The sequence below is a fragment of the Sinohyriopsis cumingii genome, chromosome 18 (genome assembly GCF_028554795.1).
Source record: "Sinohyriopsis cumingii isolate HCF-2022 chromosome 18, ASM2855479v2, whole genome shotgun sequence".
In the NCBI taxonomy this organism is placed as follows: Eukaryota; Metazoa; Mollusca; class Bivalvia; order Unionida; family Unionidae; genus Sinohyriopsis; species Sinohyriopsis cumingii.
The window spans coordinates 89752435-89776079 of record NC_142978.1 but is presented as its reverse complement, the minus strand read 5'-3'; the positions used below and the strand labels follow the sequence as shown (position 1 = coordinate 89776079).

Below are 23645 nucleotides of genomic sequence, written 5' to 3'. Positions count from 1 at the left end.
TATTCCACAGACAAATGAGCTGGGGAGGACAATGAGAGCATCACAAATTAAGGTAATTTCCTTAAACCTAATGTTTACCAACCTGTCTATTCTTAAAAGACCATGCTAATATTATTTTAATTCTTTCTAAATAAAGTTAGTTCAAATGAAATATTTGACAGTTCCCATGTTTTTTTTATGCTTTTAACAGAACATGTCCCTTATTGGGTGTAACACAACTTTCCAATCACATTTTTCTCTAAGCTGTCACATTCTCTTCATCTTTGTTACAATGGTATCATGACAACATACCTGGAATGTAGACAAATTTTACACAGAAACTGTTCTTACCTTTTATATACAACTATGTACAGTTATATCATTCAAATGCATCTTGACTCTTCCTCACACATTTTGCTACTCTTTTCTTGAATTCCTCAGGGTTTTCTCTCCATATTTTCTGCAACAAAATATTATCACATTACCAAGAAACAGAAAATATGCTTGAAATTTATAATATTTTAAAGTTAAAGATTGATTCTGTACAGAAGTTTTTGAAAGAACAGTTCCATTTAAGTTTTATAACTATGCCCACTAAATAACACATCAAACTCAACAGAATCCTGAAAAAATTCCAACAGAATTTCTTTTTCTTTAGTTGAGTTTGTTTGTTTGTTATGCTCAAAATATATGATCTTTTCATTGGAATCACTTTCAGTTCCCTTAACAAATGATCAACTTTGACCTGCAAATCTTACATTTCTTGATTTTGTCTGCTTCTTAAATGAAAGGGAAAGACCAACAATGGCACAAGTATTAAATATAGTTAGAGAGAAAAGAGTATTTTGTCAGATAATAGCAGGTACTAGTTTTACAAGGAAAGGAGTATACATTATCCACCCTAAAGGAGAATATGAACTGCTAGAAGAAGGGCCAGTATATATATAAAGGGAAAATGAAGTAGTTACTAATCTGTTGCCATTCAGACAACAGATTATGGCGGAAATGGCTTAAGTCCATATACCAGGAATACCACTGGAAATACCCCTTGAAGCAACAACTGCAAAATCTGAAACAAAGTTCAAGGTGAAGATCAAATATTCAATGATGGCAATGTTACGAGAGTGCTCAACAATAACAGCAGGAAGTAGGATTTTAGAGGTAGAGAGGGATTTGGGTAAGGAACTGAAAGCAGCGTTCTATCTGCACTGCTTCCTAGTTGGATCATGGTATAGTGGATGCATATCTGACAGAAAATGCAGAAATTGTGGTTACAAAGGCCATGATAGAAAACACTAAGACTGGAAAATGAGGGATGAATGAAAGGAAGAATAACAAAGGAGGAAGTACAAATCATGCACAAAATCATGCACAGCTCATGCCAAATGTGCAAACACAGAAAGTGTATAAGGCTACACTAAATAACTTTTTTCCCAAAAGTAGTAGCAACAGATAATAAAACACAGAAACAAAGAGAAGCAGAAGCAGGAGCTGGAGTAGAAACATAATCCAACCCAAGGGAGGAGATAATATCGAAATCGCCACCCCAAAAGAAAGAAGAAAATGTCACCCCATATAGCAAACAAAAACATGAATGGGAAAATAAAGAAAATGGAAGGCGAAGCAAACGAAAAAACAAAACAAAATGCAGAAGGGAACAGAAGCAGAGGGAGAAATAGCCTTAAATCAAATGTTGGAGCAACCTAGAAACAAGGTAGATATACTGGATCAGAGTGAGGTTGGAGAAATCAACAAGAAAATGACCAATGGAGCAGTAATAAAAGAGGAAGCAGGAAACAATAATGAAAGTGAGCTGGAAATATGGAAAGCGAACAATCCATTGCCACAAGAAGAAATGTTAGCCCAACATGAGGAGGGAGGACAAATCATAAATGAAGAATTATGCTATGAAGTTAGAGAACCAGACCAAATACTACAAGGACAGAAAAGACAGAAACAAGTGCAAACTGGGATATTTAAATAACAGCCAATGAAAATAACACCAATGCTGGAGAGGCACCTATAAATATAACTGCTGCGATCACCAGTGAAGAAAGCAAATGAAGTCACTACAAACAAAACATGAACCAACCTTGCAGATGGAAAAAAAAAAGGAAAGAAGTAAAAACAAAGAAAACCCAAATGAAGTACTATGGCATATGGCACACTGTAATGACCAACACAGAAATCTGAGGAAATAAAAAAAAAATAAAAAATAAAAATCCCTCCACACTAATAAATACTTAAAATAATTAAACCTTTGGGTATCTAAAGGTTTTTATGAGGGAACACATCTAAAGTGCTAACCAAACCATATATGCTTGGGAGGGGCCTAAGAACGTGTCCACAAAAATGGTTATTTAGGTGATTGAAAAACATGCTATTAAGTGAGTAATAATATTCAAATCAGACTTGTGCAAAGCAGTATCGTCAGCATATAGATAAGATTCTAAATGTCGTATATACTGGGGCAAGTCATTTATAAACAATATGAATAATACAGGTCATAAAATATATCCCTGTGGATCTCCTTTGTTGTTGTACACCAGCTCTGATTTAGTGTTATCAATAACATCTTGCTGGTTTCTCTCATATTAGGTATGATTTGAAATATGAGATCAAGAAGTGAGAATATTTGTACTTTTCAAGTTTCCATGCAACAATATTATTGGTCAACTAAGTCAAAGGTCTTCAAGATATACAGGCCCAACCAATGCTTTATAAAAAATTCTTTTTTCAGACTGAATTATGACAGAACATCTGTTATGCCATTTGTAGCTTTGCCAATCCTTGATTTTATGACAATAGTCTCTATCCTGTCTAACTTCAATGGTTTCTGTTGTAAGTCATGCAGGTTTCAGATGGTGTTTCACTCTTTTTTAAGGAGTATGCTGATCTAAAAGAGAGTTCATAATAGTTAACTAGGTTTCAAGTGCTTCAGTGGCATCTTCTAAAGTTTCTATGCAGAAGAGAAGGGAGATTTTTAAATCAGATAAAAAGTTATCAACAATAAATTTTTTGAAGCATCTATATAGGTAATGTTATACTTTACATCACATATATCCTCACAATTACTTTTTGTGTAATACAAAACTGGATAATGATCACTTACTGGGGAAAAAAGAGACCCATACTTCAATATTTTCTGACCTACTACCAAAAACATTTATCATTTAGTATACTTGATGTTTCACTGATTTCTGTAGGTGTGGTAACAAGCTGAGACAACCCACAAGATTCAATCATGCTTAGCCATCTTGCACTGCTACAATCTAAATAGTCTATGTTGAAATCCTCCATCACAATTACTTCTAGATCACTATTTTTTTTTTTAAATTTCTCTATCCATGAGACAGGTGAATCAGGCAGCCAGTAGACATAACATGCTACGGTAATATCAGTATTAACTTTGATAAGGCAAGACAGATTTGTATCCATATTCTCTCAAGCTGACAGATCACATGGTCTTTTCTTTGTTCATAGGAAACCAGACAGTTTATATACATTCCCAAACCCCCATGAATAGTTTCTCTTCTGTTTTATTCTTCAATTTCATTTCCCTCTATACCAAGCTTATTATACTGTAAATCTGTAATACCAAGGTAGGTTTCACATAAGCCCAAGACATGAAATATTCGACTCTGTATCAGTTTTACCATATCATGTTTTGGCAAGATGTGTTTAATATTGAGACTTGATATGCAAAGTTCTTTCTTTATCAAACCTGGTGAAGCAAAAGTGGGTATAGATTTTGAGGATTCACATTTAACATTTTTAGAAATGCTTACATTTGTATTTAAACCAATGCTGTTACAAGAATTGATACTGTCATCACTATTTATTTGTTCACAATCTCTGTAAACTAAACTGTGCCATTGTAAGGCCTCAGCAGAGGCTATGTACATCCACACATTAAATCTGGCTAGATTGTACCAGTGACTTGTCTAATATTTCAGCAGAGTAAGTACAGTTGGATATTTGTGCCAAAAAACTTAGTACTTTTTGCATTCTGTTTGACAATTAAAATATTGGATTATTTGCATTCTATGCATATTACTGACAAAACATTAATCTTGTTATGGTTTATTTTGTAAGTCTGTGTGTTGAAAATTGTTGTTGTTTTGTGATTTAATGTCAGTTTTCAGCACATTATATATGGTGGCCAGCTAGTATAACAGGTGAAGGAAGAACCACCGGACCCACTGAAGCTAATGGCAAGCTTACCCACATTGGCCACACTGGAGACTCAAACCAATGGAGACAGTATAGGCAAAGTACTGTTGGCATTCTCTAATTCACCATAACCCTAAACATTATCATTATTTGTTGAACAAAGCTTTTGCTTGCAGTCATGTCCATTACAAATATAACATGTTAACCTCACTATGGTGGCAGGTTTCTGTTACATGGTCTGTTTCACCACAAAAAAACAATCATTGGATATTTTCCTTAAAATGGTGGTATAGTAGTTTACATTTCTTAGTAATAAAGCAATTCCTTTTGCACCCAGTTTAATTTTGTCCCTAGAGTGCAGTTTTAGGTTCACTGTTACCCGTGATTCCCACAAAGAGTGAAGGATACTGGTCTATATACTGCAAATTTAACTGTTCACACGGATCAGTAAGTATTTTATTTATTTGGTTCAGTTGTGCATCGATACAAGGAGGTACCCCATTAATTATTTTGCACATACATTGAGAATGTTGAGTGTAAGGAAGATTTTCATAATCGTCTTAGATTCCATCCAGGTTATATCATCACTTGCATCGTTTCCACCTACCTCAACTACTATTGTTTTGTAAGGTGTGATGTCCATGTAAAAATCTATCTGTTACATTATTTATTGTTGCCCGTTCTAGTGTCTTTACATGTCTTTGTTAGCCCCTTTGTTCTGATTTCTGTCAAGACTGAGGAACCAATAAAAAAAAAGCCCATTCATTATCTACACTGGGTTTGGGTTTATTTGTGTGTCTACTGTTCTCATCATGCATTGGTCTTCTCTCAGCTGTAATGGGTATTTCTAATTCTTTTTTATGTAATGTGCAGGCATGATCAAACAGCTCATGTGTTTCATGAACTATTTTGTCACAATTTTTTTCACATGTACTGGATCTGTATGCTGACTGAACACTTCCTTTTGGCAGGTACTGGAGTTTTTTGGATATCTACACTTTACATTTCTGGGGTCTCTATTTGTATAGCCATATTGCAGGTTAAAGTGACCCTCTTTTCCTGAATAGCACCTAATTGTTGCTTCAGTTCTCTCTTTGTGCCTTCAGGTCAATGGCAATCAATAAGTGTCTCTCAGTATGTAATTTCTGACAATGATAACTGGGGGTTTCATTTTCCACAGGGTGCTCACAATTCTCTAGGTCTGATTCTTCTGCTTGGCCTTGGGCAGTTGGAGGTGTAGGAATTTATTATGCACTGTATGACTTGTACCTATCAATGTATGTGGAGGTGTGAAAAACTGGAGTACTGGTTACTTGGCACATCCTGAGTTAAAAGTTATGGGTCTAGTGGCAGATAGCTGTGCTGAAACAATGCTGGCGTTGTTGTTCATCATGTCACATAATTCAAGTAAGTTATTACAGGTCAAAGCTAAATATCCATTTCTCTTGTATTAGAATAGTATTGGTTGTTGGAAAGATTGAGCATGTTACTTGTTTTCTAATTTAGAAAATTGATTTTATAAAAATATCCAACTTGTTTGGAGCATTTATTGAGTTTAAAATTGGTCCTCAGTTAGATTACTGATCAGCTGGGTAGTTCTGTCATCATGAACTGTGTCTTGATTTTCTTTAATATTTATGAAGACTGGAATTTCCGTTCTGTATGGTTTGTTCCCATTATCTTGAATATTCTCTGGAGTGAATACTGAAAGCTCAGTAAGGATGGATCCACTAAACATTGCTTGGAATATGGACTAGGTCAAATTTCCTGCCATTTTCTTCATTTGAAGAGTTCAGGTAAGAATGTTTTGAAAACACTATCAATATTTGCTGCAGTTATACTGCATCCTAAACAAGCTAGTCCTATTTTAAAGAGAATCCATGACAAATTAATCTTAGATAGCTGGATTGGAATGTGATAAAAAGAATCCATGACAAATTAATCCTATATGTCTGGGTTGGAACAAGATAATCACTGATTACAAATTAATCCTAGATACCTGGGTCGGAATGTGATAAAAGAATCCATGACAAATTAATCCTATATATCTGGGTTGGAACGTGATAAAAAGAATCCATGACAAATTAATCCTATATGTCTGGATTGTAACGTGATAATCACTGATTACAACAGTGACTTGTTAAAACTGCTCCTTACATGGTGGCCATTGTAACATACCCAAAAATGTCCAGAAGCAAGTAAAATCATGTAATTTTCACAGGAGATAAAGGTAAAAACTGAATTTAATCTACAATATGTCTTCTGACTTTAAGATTCATACCATATTGGTGTAAAACAATAAAATCCTTTAAAATTTATTAAAAAATAATTACAATAAACTGTATGCAAAATGTTCATTTAGCTTTGCTACTGACCAGGATCTGCATCTGGTAAATGTTCTTGTCAAAAAAGAGCAAAATCCATGCAAATTAGTAACAGAATTTAACCACAAGACAATCAAACAAATTATTTATATACAATACACTTTATTTTGTCTGAATAATCATAAAGTCAAGTCCCTCAATTCTGCAATGTTGTCAACTCGATCCTTGTATTACAAAAAATTTCATGTTTTGTTTTGTTAAATTTGTATAAAGTTCTACATGTACTGATTTGTCATTTTTCATATTCGGCATGTCTTAAAGTCAAAGAAAATCACTCTCTTCTAACAACTTTTGCCATACATCATTCATGAGTGACATTGATAAAGCTGTTTTGATTAACATCTGGTGCAATTTTTAAAAAGTATAAACAAGTCTACTACTTAATAATATTCATTAATATAATGAACCTGTGAGTTAAGCTTTCAAACTGAAGAAACCCATGTTTTCTTGGAAAGGTGCCATATACAGCTGGTATAAGTTGAGAATAAGGAATGCTATAAATAGAAGATAAGGAAAGCACATGTATGCTTACAATGAACAAATGTACTCTTGTTCTATTCTTAAACAGGAGTCTTCTTTCTTTAAAAAAATAATATATATAATATTCTGAAATTTATATGTGTGGGATCAATGAGATGATAATTTAAAAAAAAACAAACTTTTTTATTGCTTTAAGTACTATAAATGCATAATCCATATCAAGACAAGTAATGTATCTCTATTTTCCCCCATTTTTATCAATGTTTAGATACTTAATTCCAATAAGATCTTTCTTTTACAAAAATAGAGAGTAATCATTGATTACATTGCTCACCTCTACTTTCACTAGTCTACAGTGACCATTGTGAATATTATCATTCAGAAAATAAATTCAGACAACAGTAATCAAGACTCCTGATTTAAGATTTTGTTTGCAATCCTTTATCTTACATTTAAACATTTAATCATTTTAAAAATGAAATCTGAACTACAAATTGGCACTGTACAGATAGTATTGTGTTAACATTGTGAAAGCACTACTTACATACCATTCCTACCAACCCACTCACCTAACTACCTACTGTGACAGGGCCTACAAGAATACAAAAGAGCTTTCTTTTCTACTGCATGAAAACAGAGGTATCAGGTCGATTAAATAAAACCAAACAGTTCATGCTGTGTTTGTATAAATCATGGTTCTTAAAATTTGCTTGAAAAGCTATTATCATTGTCCACCTTTAAAAGTCTGATTTTACTGGGTGTTAGTCACAGACAGAGTAACCGTGGAGTGACAACAATGTGGAGTGACAACAAACAGTAGTAGTTCATGCATCAGTAAATACTTTGATTAACCACGGCAGCATGCAGACAATTCAGCATATTCTGATACTGATTCACAAATACAATGATGTGTGTAGCACATCACAGTTTATAATGTACAGTGAATAATACTTAACATTTACAAGTAAATAATCATATTTCTTCCTACTTCCAACTGCATTTTTGAGAAAAAGCCATCTGAGTAGGCTAAGATGTATACAGTTCTATCATGGATAAATAAGTCTGATCATAAACACACATAATTAATCCATTTTTAGTACAGCATACAATGCAGGTCACAGTAACCTTTGGTTTTAAGGGTGTACTAGCAAAAGGAATGAATCAAATTAACAAGTTTCATGTCTGAAACATACACAGCGCCCAGGAAATAAACTTGCAACCCAAAATTGGAAGAAACTGAGTATGAAATATAGTTCAGAGACCTCTTTTGGCGAAAAGGAAGTAGAACTTATCAAAAAGCATCCCCTAACCAAATTTCAGGTTTTGGTTGGATAACATGCACATGCCAAAAGACCAAAAACTAATGTTGTCATAAGCAAAATTTAAAAAGATTTGGGTAAAAGCAACAAAAGATGAAATACAGGTCAAGATAAACCTCTTTTGTTGCAAGAGTGTGGTAGTAAGAGAGATGCACATCATCATCAAATTCATTATTCTATGCATGAACAGTACCTGCACTATGAAATGATCACAAAATGTAAACCAAGTCTGTCAAGCATAAAATATGGTCAATATTGAAATGCTACTGAAATGAGGAATTAGCGCTCATCAAGATGCATTCCCAAGTTTCATGATTCTATACAACAGGCACAGAGCTTGCCAAAAACTTAAGTAATCATGAATTAAATGCAATAACTTAACCTAAGCCATTAAAATGTAAAATACAGGTAACAGGGACCTTATTTAGCATTGGTGTAGTATGAGGAGAGTTGTATATAATCACCAAGTTTAATGACTACAACATGAACAGTAAAATCATACTGATCAAAGTGAGTGAAATGTGAAATATGGGACACTGTGATACAATACCAATATAGTCAAGAGCTTAATGTAAAAACTTAATATAAGCCAATAAAATGTTAAATGTAGGTCACAATGACCTTCTTGTGCAAGGGTGTTGTACTAATAGGAAAGCATACAATCACCAAGTTTGATGATACTGACATGAATAGTGCTAGAGATTGAACTTTGACAATGAAGCATGATATGGGCACAGTAACCTTGTCATGTTTGCTAAGCTCCAGCTATAAAGTCATGAATAAGCTATAATCTACCTGTCTTGGGAATACTACCAAGGCCATGTTGTTGCTGGGTTTAACACCATTTTTCAGCACACAATATGCTATACATGGCGGCCAGTATTAACAATGGAGGAAGAAACCGGAAAAAACCCGGAAAGAACCACCGACACTCGAGAAGCTACTGGCAAGGTTTCTCACAAACCCACATTGGCCAAATCCGAGATTCGACCCCATGCAGACAGACGTGAAATGGCAGTGATCCATAAAGATCAGCACTTTAGACCACTTGGCCACTTGGGGCCAACCACACAGCCATGTGTTTGCTGTCTAAAGATTGCTGTGGGCTAGTGTTAAACTCTACCGTAAGGTTACCATAACCAGTCAGAGACTGGAAAACTTGTATCGGCAAAGGCGACCACTCGCGTCAATGAACAAAAGGTTTGCCAGTATCACACCTATATGTTCAATCTAGGTTCCATGATCAAAAGGAAAGTCCATGGGTGACCCCACGTTGACAGACAGCGAGAGGGACATTGTCCGCTAAGTTTGATTGGATCAGTCCACAGCAATATCCAATTTGTCATGGGCCATGAGATCATTATTGACACTGTCCGAGTTTTGTACCAATGACATGATAACATTGCTGGTACTTGCCTTTCTGAAAAGACCTTAGAATTCCCCAGGTCACAAATTCTACCCAACAGCTGGTCACTGATCTATTTAGTTTTAGCCATTTGGGGAAGGAGCCAATGGCAGCTCCTCCTCGTCAAATTTGACTGATGCATTAACTTTATATTCTTGAGTAGTGGTAGGAGGTGGAGACCAGTTTGAAGTTGCCAACACTTTAAATTTCCTCCACTGCAGCCTTAAAGTTAAATTTAGTCTATTTCATGGTTGGATCTGAGTACAACTGATTTGTAGGAGCTTCATCACACTCACTGTGTGTCAAGTCCTGACCTGGTTCCACTTGCAGCTCTGGATAAGCCATACCAGGTGGCATCAAAGATTCAATTCCAACCTCTCTGAAATTATCACTAACTTTCTAATATGAATAAGCAGTGAACATAATGTATGGCTGGTTTGCCTGGCTATCATTGGACTGGATGCTGGTGGTACAGAAGACAGACTGGCCATCACCGGTAACAGCTGCTCTAAGGGCATGGATGGATGGATGGATTTCTCACTGAAATTTCTGTCATAGAATGTGTATGTCACCGATGGTTCAGCTAAACGGATGGATCCATCATTAAGATCCCTGTAAATCCTCGTTTGCCAGACCATTATATCAAAAAGTCTCCATGCTGGGACGGTTAGGTTGTATTATGAAATGGATCCAACAGATCTGGTACAAATCCCATGAGCCTGGATTTAAAGATCTGAATTCCATGCTCAGACATGCAATGCAGGGGGACTTATGCTCATTGGACAGCCTAAAAAATCAGAGGACCCCACCCCCTGAGCTGGAAATTGCAAGTGACGAGCTGTATGTTGGGGGGACACCAGCGTACCACACAAAACTTGCAATGGAAGCTGACTTTGGATGTACACTGAGGAGGTTAACGTTATCTTTCCTCAACTTATTCTGTCATTCCTTCCTTTTTGATGCCTTTGGAACTACTGCTTTGAACTTTCTGCATTTCATGCATTTAATGAACAGTTCTATGAAACGACACTAGAAGAAAACACAAAACAAAAATTAGCAGTTCAGCATGTTACTAACTCGCTAATACTGTAGCCCAAACTTTCTCTGTCCACATATTACACACACTGCGTGGCAAAGACAATGTACACTTAGTACAAACAAGAGCCATGGTAGTCTCCCCTTGCTTTGAACTTATTGCATTACATGCATTTAGCTGACATTTCTACCGAATCAGCACAAGAGAAATAAAGCATAACTTTGCAATACATTATGCTGCTAACATGCTAATACCACCCCTGTTACTAACAGAGTAAGCAAAAATAATAGTGTTGTACTAACTCGTAAATGACAACAGGAGTTAAATGCTAGCGTGTTGTAAAGGTGAGAACACAATTCAAATTTGGAATAAAATGTAAAAATAATGTCTATAACCTATCGAAGAATGACTGTCTAACACAATAAATCCAAATTTAAAGTTGGATGGTCCTATTTTAACACTAAAATGGCTTGGATTGAGGGAGATATAATGTAATTGTTATCAGTATAGCAGCGAAGTTTAATAATAATTAGCAACACCTGGCAGTGGCAAGGCGACGTAATCAAGAAGAGTTATTGTCCTTGGTCTATTTGAGATAGACAGGAAACAACAATTTTCATCCTTTACCAGGGCTATTGTGAGGAAGCGGGCTTATATTCCTAATGTTAATGTGATTGGGGAACATACTGGAGGGAGAAATTCACTTACTTATGCTAGTAGACAATCAAACACAAATATACAAAACTTATAATGCAATATTGTTTAGAAGATGTTATGACCGATGAACCATGAATGTAATAATTAATGGGCGATGTTTTGCTTTATGTTAATGCAGTGTAGACAAAAAATCTTCCTCACATCATCTCTGCGATGGCACACTGAGTGCAAAAAGCATGAATGAATATCAATGTTTAATGGCAGAATGCACGGCCAATTTTTGATATATTCCAAATTAAACTTCACTTTTTGAGTAATACATTTCTTTTTCCTTGGTGGTGAAGACATTTTCAAAATCTTACATGCGATGCTGAACGGTAACTCGAATCAGTGTTTTGACGCATGCGCGGAGCAAATTTCCGGTTAGGCCCCAGTTTCTCTCAAAAGCATTTGTAAAACTACTCTTATACATATAGATTAAAATAGGCTAAAATGCTTGCGACCGGGCCAACTGTACTAATCGGCTGTAGATCTACTAATATCGTGACCAGCAGTACCGGACCGTTTCGGCAACTGTGAATATCACGACTAGTGCTTAAAAGGGAAATCAGTTATTTTATTAAAGATTTAAAATAATTGATGATCGGAAAATTTGTGAATTTTTGTCTTACGGTGTGAATCCATGAATCGCTGAAAATGTCGTGAAATTCACACCAAATTCATGACGGTTGGCAGCTATGTATTAGTCTCAACATGTTCACGCAGATAAAACAAAAGGTCTTCACCATATGAAAAATATATAACTTACAGCTGCATCTACATTGGCAGGTGATTCATCGTTGGGATCTGCAAGCATGGATATGACACTAACAAGAATTGTCTCTACAGTATGAACAGGTAACCACCTCTCTGAGGCCTTCTCGTAACCATACTTGTCATCACCTGGCTCATGAAGGATTGAAATGCACACAGAACCATCCTTGGCAACTGGAACCAAGTAGATAAAAGTATATTGTATATTACTGTACATTACATGAGAATCAACTGAAATGCCTAATTAGGATATTACCAAGAAATCGAGACTAGTACAATGCTTTCTATAGGAATTTCTATTTTTAGCATCTGTATCCATATGTCAAGGCACAACAGCATCATTTTTCCAACACTAAAATATTTAATTGCCAAAACAGAATCTGTCAAAGTTAGTAAAATTCTGTTGAACAGTGTTCGAGATAAAGTTGAGTGAATTTCTGTGTTCAGTAACACTGCCAGTATAAGCTGGCACACTGGGATCATTTGTACCAATTTGAAAGGTCTTTCTGTCGTAGGTGGTCAAATTCTTATTTTTAGTAACTGTGCATATATTTAATGGCAGATCTGCATGATCTGTACCAGTGTGAAAGGTCTTTGTGATATGGTGCTTTCTTTCAAAATCTCTGCAGAATTTTAGAAACTTTTTAAGGGTTTCCTATTTTTTGTAACAGTAGTGATACTTGATGGCAGATTAGCTTGTTTTTTTTTACCAATTTAAAAGGCATTTATAACATGATGCTTTCTTTCAAAACTGGTCAAAATTCTGTTGAGCAGTTATTTTAAAAAGCTGTTGAGGGTTTTCTATTTTTTAAAATAAAAATGGTAATATCTGATGGAATATCAGGATAATTTATACCATTTTAAAAGTCTTCATGCCAGGATGCTTTCATTCAACGCTGGTCAAATCATGCTGAGCAGTTTTGAGAAGCATAAAGGTTTATCTATTATTTGTAATGGTGGCCATAACCAAATGCAATTCAGCATCATTTGTACAAACTTTGTAAGCACTTAATGCCAGGATGCTTAAGCCTAAATTTGGCTGGAATTTGTCCAGTGGTGTTCATGAAGAATCTTAAAATACAAAATATTGATTGATGGTGCACAACAGACATAAGGCCATACCATAGCTCACATGGCCTTATGGCTATTCAATTTGTTACAGTGTGTTTGTGTGTGTGCGATTTGGATTTTTAATGTAGCTTCAACAATTTTCCAATCATATCGTTATGATGTCTGCAGTGTGACAGTTCACAGTGATGTCTAGCACTGGAGAATTAAGCCACAGACATATATTATCATGTCTCACCCAGTCACATTATCCTGACACCAGAATGATTAGCCCTAACACAAACCTCTTCATGCTGAGCGCCAAGTAAGGCAGCTGTTAGTACCATTTTTTTATAAGTGTTTGATATGACTCAGCTGGGGTTTAAACCCGAGACCCCCCCATCAAAAGCAGATGCTCTAACCACTTAGTCCACCAGAGTGGTCCAATTTGTTAGAAATTCTGTAAAATCAGTACATTTGTAAAATTATTTTGTTCAGTATGATCGGATATTCTACATAAATGCTGTTTTTAAAGCCATTTTAGCTGCCCCACTTAGTACTCTCAAATCACATGTGCTCAAATACTGACTTTTCAATATTACACTGCATAAGAAGAAAAATTCATTGTTTATTATGTGCATTCAAAATCTGTAGTAAAGCATAATGTTTCCACACTTCCTCTTCCCCTCCCCCCATATGTTTGCATGATTCAGACTAATAATGAAATACATGTATATATTTTCCATGTTTATCATGAAACCAAGTATGACCATAAACATTTATTTAGTACAGAAGACAAATGCAGAGACTATATTGACAAATTTGAGAAGTTTGTTCACAAGGAAAATCACAGATATGTGGTTAATCAAATTAAATATTGACATTTTAATTGATATATAAAAACTGTATCACTTTTATATGATCCTATTCTAAGACTATGTTCTTTATCAACCTGATATATTACATGTTATTTTCAAAAAAGCACCTGAGTGACAATAAATAGAAACAGCAGTGTGATTAGCAATGTAACTATTCAGAAATTTAGTGGGAGTCTGAACTCAAGTGATTTATCATGTTTAAAGTTTTCCCATTGTAAAATAATATAATGGTACATTTTGCCTTGGTTTCTTTTACAAAATACTGCCAAACTCAATAGTTAAACAAGTGACTGTTCCAATTCTTTTTTCTTTTCAAGTTTAAAAAAAGTATTTTCATTTCAATGTTCATTTATCTGTTTTATTTATATGGCAAATAAAAAAAAATGTTTTATGTTTAATTAAAATCCAACATTACCATAAATTTGTTGAATTTTAAATGAAAGTTGTAAAATAGTGCTTTTGTACATAATGAAGAAATTTTGTGATATTCTTATTTTTTTTTAACAACTATTGTTATGAGTTCTCAATCTGACAAGAAATTAAAGTTATTCATAATTAGTGCAAACTAATCCCAAATCTATGATATGCAAATTTCCCAAGTAACATGAAGGACACTGAAAGTCAAACATGTAATCAATAGGAAATGTTTTAACATGATTAAAACTCACTGTTGGGGTGGAAAATCTCTGTCTGGAATATCATCTTAGGAGGTTTCAGGGGGTACTCTTTAGGGAATATCAGATGAGCTTTAAAAAATCCTCCTTCACTGCAAAGCAAAATACAGATAGTGCTGAGTCATAAAGTAAACAAAAGAGGCATGTATTCTTTTGTCCAAAAAATAAATGCAACTCTATACAATATTTATTAATGTTTATGAATAAAAGACGAAATTTAAAGATGAGCTTGAATAATTATTGTTTGCCTTTTTAATTTTTAAGCTGAGAATTCATCTGAGACAACTGTCACAGGCATAAGCAGTCATTTCTGTCAGATTAAAAATCCCTCAAAACTATTGACAACACCCACTGGCCTTCTGTATATTACAATGAGGTGACTAGCTCACTTGGTTTGAAATCCACCCCCACCCCCAATTCCATGCTAATTATTGTACTCCATCACTATGTTCAGCCACTGATCACATATATCAATGTAATGGTGGCATTCCAGACTTGCTTTAACAAGAAGCATCTCTGTTGCTTTGTATCTTGTCTGTTTGGATTGAATTTAAAAGCTACAATTTTGGTGTGTCAAACAGTTTAATATATTACAATTCTAATTGGAGGTTATTATTTCTTCATGTCCAGGGTAAAACAAAAATGACCAAACAGAATGTTTGACAAGCTGGAAGCGCTGCATCAAAACTATATCTAAATTGCTACAAAGTAAAAGATAAGTTTCACACAAAGTGACTATTACATGAACCATAAATGTATTCAAGCTGTACATGGGGAACAGTTTGGAATGTCTCCTTTTTTGTTGATATGCACAATCAACTACTCACTGTGCCAACAGGACAAAAATCATCAGCACAGAATTTGCGAGAATTGGTGAAGGAGCAGATTCCAAACTGCACAAAGTTATAATTTGTTAATTTGCAGAAGGGGTCTGGGTGTTCTCAATAATTTCCTACTTCACTGACAGAAATGAGTGTATGTGGCATATGCTGTAAGTACGATGTGATGAATCTGGTTGTCAGTCATCTCTGCTCCCCAACTCAGACTTGTTCTGGATAAGATTTTCCCTGCATGAGGAAAGTGCACTATTTCTTCTGTTTGAAGATAACACCATCAAGCCTTCTAAATTTAAAGCAAAGACATGAAATAAGATGTTTTAAAGCATTCATGCAGTGCAAAACAAGGGATGTGGTAACCAAGCAGTTCTCCACCAGATAAAAAAATGGAGAAGCCTGAAATGGCCTAAAAGGCTGAAATAAAATCATTGACAACTGTTTGGAAGTAAAAAAAATTCTAATCTTGTCAAGAATGATAACAGCATATGAACAGATGACAGGTCTGTCTGTCTATAATCTGCATACTGGAAACGCACCCAAGATATCAACATATAATATGGCACCATTCTAACATCTAAATAAATCAGGAATATATGCCACTGTCCATCTTAATGCAAGTTATGATGATTGGTTAATTACTAGCATTCAGCTTGGCCTAATGCCAACAAGTTTGATTTTTACAATCAAAGCAAAACTTGCTGGAAATATTTAAATCAAAGACAAATTTAAAACTTGTTCAATTAAACAGACAAAGGTTGCAATAAGGACAGTGGAAAAAAACGATCTCAATAAAGATAGCAGTAAATCTCTCTGATCTATAGGTAGCCACCTAACTTCCCCCAGTCCTTGATAATCCCCTGCCAAGCAATTAGGCTGGACACTGCAGAGGAATTATGTACTGTGGTAAGGGTCTTATAAGACACCTGTTTCAACATCTGTATGTACTAACTTGGGTAATCAACTGATCATTGCAAGAAACAGTGTCCATGTGCCAGCAAAGCCTTTTATGTTGCATATTTTTATTAGATTCTCAGTAAAAGCACAAGGAAAATATGCAGCAAACCAGGGACCTGTGGAAGTCAAAATATGTGCATCCAGGAAGCTTACTTCAGTGTCAGGGAACCAAGCCCTCAGTTCAAAGTAAATACCTGCCAAGTATAATTTTAATACTTTGTCAATGAAAAACAATTATTATTGCCTTGGGTTTGACAATATTTATTTGTAATACTACTGCTAATAATTTTTGGCTGATTCTTCAGTAATAAATATTTGTAAAGGTATTGCAAATGACAAAGTTTTGTAAAAGCAAATTAGTGGTCAAGAAATAGTATGATTTCTGTGTATTTACCATGAAAAATTAGCAGATACAATAAAACTGAAGACAACAAAGCAGTCAGTTGTAAAGAAATGAGAACTCACAACAATGTATCAGGTGGTCCATAGATCAAAACTTCCCATTTGTACATGTCTTCATCATCAAGCAGTCCTGCAGAAAATCCCTCCACAGGATTTTTGTTTAATTCTGCAAACATATTTAGAATTTATTTCATATACATGAAGAAGGAAGATCAATAACAAAAACCTCTGGAAAAATCTGTTTAAGCTACCACAAAAATATTCCCACCCACCACACCAACACTTTGTACCCATGTATTTCTAAATCTAAATAAATATTTAAATTTTTCAACCTCCTTCACTTCAATAATTTTGCAACACCCTCTTGTGTTACTGTGATGACATTACCATAATAAATCCATGCATTTTTCAAATACTGAATCATAAGAAACTGTATATTTCCCACCCTATTTAACCATTTCCTTACCTTTACTGTTGATATTCAAGTAGATTTGTTTTTAAAAAAATGATATATATCCCCTCACCCCATGCCATGTACACAAAACACACCCATCTCTACCCAACACTATCTAAATATTTCAACTTCAGAAACTGCTTTAATGGCATACAAATCCAATAATGAATTCAAACAAGCCTAATTATGACTATGACATGTGTATGACACTTAATGTAATCATTTCTGTACCACTACTTTAAAACCGATTCAGATGAGATGTCTGGGCAAATGACCATGTGGAGGGACAGAATTCAAGCAATATTCCCCATTCTGCTATCATAGTGGAGGCATATGAATGTCAATATTATCATACAAATTGATTTCATACCTTTAACCTTTTCACCCCTTTTAGAATTCCAGGAAATCTGCAAGCAGTTCACACAGTTTGGTGAAAGGCAACTTGGCAGTTTAGGAGGCAAGGGTCACAGACAGATGGACAGACAGAAAAAATAATGCCTCCAACATTTTCAAAAAGTATCCCCAAACTTAAAACAAATAAACTTATAAATTCTACACTGTTCTCACTGTTAAACAAATATAATTTCAAAGTCCCATGGCAGTGAGAAATATCTGTACTTCCAAAACTCTACTTCCTATCTATGAAGATGTCCTTTCTAGGATGTATCAGCAATTCCTAGTTACTTGGCTTACTTTGGTTACTGATCAGGCTGTCTGAAGAAGAACAGTCCAATCACTGACCAGGCTTTTTCTGAAAAGAACAGACCAATCATTGACCAGGCTTTGTCTGAAGAAGAATAGTCCAATCAATGATCAGACTTTTTTTTTAAATGAAGCTCACCTTAGCCCGGTTAGTTCTAGTGTTGTAGCAAAATGTATTCATCAATACATCAGTAGCTAGGCCTAGTTTTTATATCAATTACGTTGACAAATTCTTGCCCATTCACAAGCATATATTTTGATAGCTGATTGACCATTAACCCTTTTCCGAGTAAGGTAGCAACTATCAATTTCCTGCATGATACCCTTTAATGATAAAACATATAAACTAAGATCAGAATCGGTGATTATTAACTTCCTCGTGTACACTATTTCATCATAAAATTAGTTTGAAACTCAAAGTGAACCAGTAAGCCTAACAGGAAATAATGGCGGACTTTGCTAAGCCTGGGATGTACCAGTTTATTAGATTGTCTGTTTTCGTAAACCATCGGGCAAATATTTTCAGAAAAATATACAGATCATTGAAAGCAAAGCCAAGGTATTATTTTATTAAAGATTTAACTTTAAAATGCAAATTATGTAGGTCAGAAACGTATGAGACAATGCTATGTTGTGGAATTCGCGAGATGCGCTTTAAGGTCTAATCTGTTGTCCGACCTGACACTATTTGCGAAAATACGGGAAAAACAGCAAATAAGATACTATTTAACAACTGCCTAAAATTACTACAAGGACGCAGACAAATAAATGAACCAAAAATTTGCGATCCTGTCAATGGACTATTTATAATGAAGCTGTATTATAGTGAGTGATTACATTACGGAAACCTCTCCTTCTAAAAATAGATGCACTCACGTTTGTGTTGATTCTGTAGGAAAGAAGGGACTGCAACTTTTGATGGTGGGACTCCTATTTTTACCAAAATGGGAGTCCTGGACTCCTAGTTTTACAATCCTAGCGAGATCTCTGTATACTCTATTTTATGTTCACCCATTTCCAGGCTGGTTCCAATTTTTCCATAGAATTAGTACTGTGTATCATTTAAGTACATGTACATGTAGCATGCAAACAACTATAGCCACATGCTACTGGCAACAATGCCATAGTGAATTGTTTAGTGACACGTGTTTGTTGACAATGGGATATGGATTCGATGAAGACTAACATTCTTTTTATATGTCTTATCTGTACTTTCTACTTTATGAACTGTGTGTGTGTGTGTGTGTGTGTGTGTGTATGTGATTTACATTTTTAATGAAGCTTTAACAATTTTTCAGTCATATTGCTATGATGTCTGCAGTGTGGCAGTTTATAGTCATGTCTAGCACTGGGGCATCATGCTGCAGATATGTAGAATGATGTCCACCCAGTCACCTTATTCTGACACCAGGCCAACCAGTCCTAATACTAACCTCTTAACAATGAGCACCTAGCGAGGCAGCTGTTAGTACCATTTTTATAAGTCTTTGGTATGACTCGGCCTGGGTTTGAACCCGCAACCTCCGGATGCTCGAAACACTATGCCACTAGTGCAGTGCTCAACATTGCTCAAAATAATAGCATGAATTATTTTTTCAGTCATTGATTTTAAAGATATGAAAATTTACAAAAAAATATCTTATAACTAAATTTTAAAATAGCAATTTACTCAATTGTGATTTCAGATCAATTTATACCTGTATATGTACAAGAACACTGTCATGAATATGCACTACTGGTTTTCAGAGCAACATATTTCAAATTGTGTATGACTCAAGAATATAGTATTTTCATGCAAAAATGTTACTGGGGTGCTTGATTAAAAGACATAAGTACATGAACAGAAAAAAAGGAAATTTATTCTTAAAGCTCAATGTTCACAAAACAATTATATGTAACTACAGTGTGACCCCGCTATAGCACGCTCTGTTATAACACGAACTCAGATATAACACAGTTGTGGCGTAGCTTCCAAAATTTAATATACATGTATTTTCTCGTACATGCAAAGAAAATTTCTTTCATAAAAGTACAAAAAAACGTAATAAGTTTATTATCATTTTGGGGAAGAGTTTGTGTATCAATAATACAGGGTGATTGTGGTATGTCTTAAATTGCTATTTTTTTCTCCTTATTGGCAGCAAAAAATACGATCTGGCAATTTTTGTTGTTGTCGACATTGTTGGCTGTTTAAACTTGTATATACAACCATTGGTTTGGAGTGTAGAAATTCACAGGCCCCATGAAAGGAAGATACAAACTTGATCTAAAATGCAATGAAATTTATCTATTGTTACATGAGCAAATTCTTTGTCCATATTGACAAACCATCTAAACAGTGCATTGTTATATCATGATCTGCTTATGTTAACATCTAGCATGAGTACTGTATGCTGTGAGATATCCACTTATTTTGTTGCTGACACTTCTGGTAGTGGAGATCAACTGGACAAGGCATTATCTCATAATCTATTTTTCATTGGATTTTCAGTCGCTCACTAACAATTAATATATTTATATAGACTGACATTTGTGTGTGGATGGTAAGTGAAATTCCTCTTCTTTTCACTAGGAATAATTTAATCCTTCAGAACACTCACATTTTCTGTAGTAGTCCTTGTCATTAGACAAGAACACTTGCGTCTCTATCATCTGTTGACCCTTTTTTAAATTTCTGATGCATGCATGGAAGCCAGCATCACTCTACTACCACAAATGTAAAAAAACAAAAAAAAAAAACAAGATCTTACTTGTTGGTCTATTCAATAGGCAGGGAGGTACAGTAACTACAATCAACCAAACAATGGCCAATTCCTTTATTAACAATATCCCCAGATAAAATAGCTTGCTGAAATTTCAAAGAAAACAGATTACCTTTGAAGCACTGATTGTAATGAAAATAAACTAAGCAAATAGAGAACAAAATTAATTTCACTCATGCAATACAATTATTTAATGTTGCTACCACATTAAGAAATGTGTATTTGATTGGTTCTCCAAAGCTGTCCTTTAGCTGTGACTTCAAAAACGCATGTACAACTAGAATCTTCAATCAAACAAAGAACCTTTCTTCAATGGAAGTTAGTACTAAACTTAAATAAAAGCAATGGAATCTGATAGATTGTTTCATTTTCTAACAAAACCAAAACAATTTACTGGGCCGTGAAAGCTTCCTTTTTGCAGGAAAAAAGTTGATGCTTATGAATGCTACCAATGGCGGCTTAAAATGCAAACTAACTTTCACTGACTTGGAACGTACTGAAAAGTAAATGTGCTTCATCATTTGCTATGTGACTGTACTATTTTTTTCAATTGAATTCAGACCTATATGACCTGTGACAAAATTAATGAATATTTTAAATCTGTGTGTGTGTGCATATTTTTGATGGCATTACTTGTATTGTGGCTTCTCTGTATGTGACAAGATTCGCGGTTGAGTACAGTGCTGATACTCTATTCATGCTATACATTAAACATGTATATGTAAAACGTATACACATATATGTACCAATGTGTGGTTCTCTGAATAAAGTAAAATATTACATATGCCTTCTTTGTTTTCACTGCAGGTGTATTTCGCATTTAATATACATTGATATAATATGGTAACTGTGCCAATGAATCACCTATTTTTGTGCCCGCATTATTACCTACATCCCCCAAAAAGAAATATTGTTGGGGTACATGCATCATTTTCTGCAGCTATCTGACTGGGTTGCTTATAACATGGTTCAGGCTAGAACATGGTCAAGTTCTATGACTCCCAACTACCATGTTATAGCGGGGTCACACTGTACAAGCAAAAGATATACAAATTTCAACATGAAATGCCAAGAGGTCAAGAATACAAAAAGTAATGAAAGAGGACAAAGACCAATATTAAAAATGGTGGATGGTGCTTGTTTGAATACTTCCTGAAATTTATTTCAAAAGATATAAAGATATAGGAGTTCAATCTTGCATTCTACACATTCAAATTATATTGAAAACATTCCATTTTCATATACTCTATAATTCTGAAAAAAGTCATCCCCAGTTGCTAGTGTAAGTACTTCAAGATATAAGAGGCAAAACTGGAGATACCTGAATTTTTCTTTACTTTAACAACTTATTGCTTATTTATCTGGGCTAGTCAGTTACAACAGCTTTGCTTTTTTCTAAGCAGGAACAAACTTCACATGTACTCGCGAGATATCAGTACTATGGCAAGATCTGGTACACAGAAATGGTCTCCATCCAGTAGTGTAGACGTTTGTTTTCTAATTTAAAAAAAAAAAAAAATAAAGAAAAAAAAACATACCTAAAGAATCACCTAATCTAGATTAAACCTTATTATTAACGACGATATATGTACTCATGACGAAATCTTGCAGGGAATAGACTCTACAGTAGAAGAATGCAAATCCCAAACTTTACCTGCACAGGAACAGATGACACATGTCAAGAGTTCAACTTCATTGAGGAAATAATTTGTCATATGCGAACCAGCATTTCAAACTTTTAATACTCCGCAATTAGCTAGTGGAGAGTTTGTTGCTAAATTACAAATATTCAGTGAATACTACTTCATTAATTTCGACCAAAGAATATCATCGAATGTAAAATTGTGACTTGGTTGAGTCACTGCTCGACTTCAGCGTTTATTGTTTGACATGTCGTTGAGAGGAAGTCACATTTTTCCGAGGTAGTATGACAACTGCGTCATTTCTGATTCCGATTTTTTGTTGTCAGATTTACTCACCAGCAAGTTGTTTCTTCAGTAAAAGGAAAGACTGTTCAATAGCCATAGAAAACGGGGGATTTTCTAGGCAATTTAGAAAAGGAGTAAAACTCCTGGACCCAAATACAGAAATTTTACGCAGGCGCACAGCGAATAGTCTGCTTCCGACGGATCTCGATCTAAAAAGCGCACGAATCAGGTGTCTGGACGATTTGTGCAACCTTACCTAAAAAAACAAAAACAAAAAACAACAAATATCCCGAATTCCTTAACTGTTTAGGGTTCAGATCAAATGAGAATTTGTCAACAAGCGACAAAGCGAGCGACAAGTGATGTTTACAAATACCCGTTTAAAACTATTATCCAGACATATTTATTTGTTTAGTGGGAGGGTCAACAAAAAGGGAAGGGAAATTGTTTTAACAAATTAAAACGTCAGAGATTGACAGAAGGAATTAGTTTAAATATTCTAATTCGAGTTGATCAGATCCCATCTATCGTTACATCTTTGGCAAACTGATTGCCAAACAATCAAAGAGACAAGTTACAAACGATTTAATTTATGGCGAACATTTGCAAAGAAAGAAAAAAAAAAAACGAGCCTTTACTATTGATTGAAAATTATTCTCATTTAGTAGTGGTTGCTTCTAATATTAAAAGAAAAAATCTGCATTTTCTAATATAAAAAAATACCAAGCGTTTCTAATATTAGAAAGTCGGGATGTTCTATAA

General features: G+C 34.8%; 1 protein-coding gene across 1 annotated transcript in view; it reads right to left on the bottom strand.

The window, feature by feature from the left end:
* Nucleotides 1-23092, bottom strand: part of LOC149777415 (ubiquitin-conjugating enzyme E2 G1-like) — a 32047-nt gene extending 8955 nt beyond the window's left edge. The window contains exons 1-5 of the mRNA XM_089942034.1: nt 22935-23092; nt 17101-17203; nt 14840-14937; nt 12242-12420; nt 331-439 (exon numbers count right to left, since the gene is read on the bottom strand). Coding sequence (XP_089798160.1) covers nt 359-439; nt 12242-12420; nt 14840-14937; nt 17101-17203; nt 22935-22980 — 507 coding nt within the window. The 5' untranslated portion in view covers nt 22981-23092 and the 3' untranslated portion in view covers nt 331-358. The remainder of the gene's footprint in view (nt 1-330; nt 440-12241; nt 12421-14839; nt 14938-17100; nt 17204-22934) is intronic.
* Nucleotides 23093-23645: the final 553 nt, after the last annotated feature.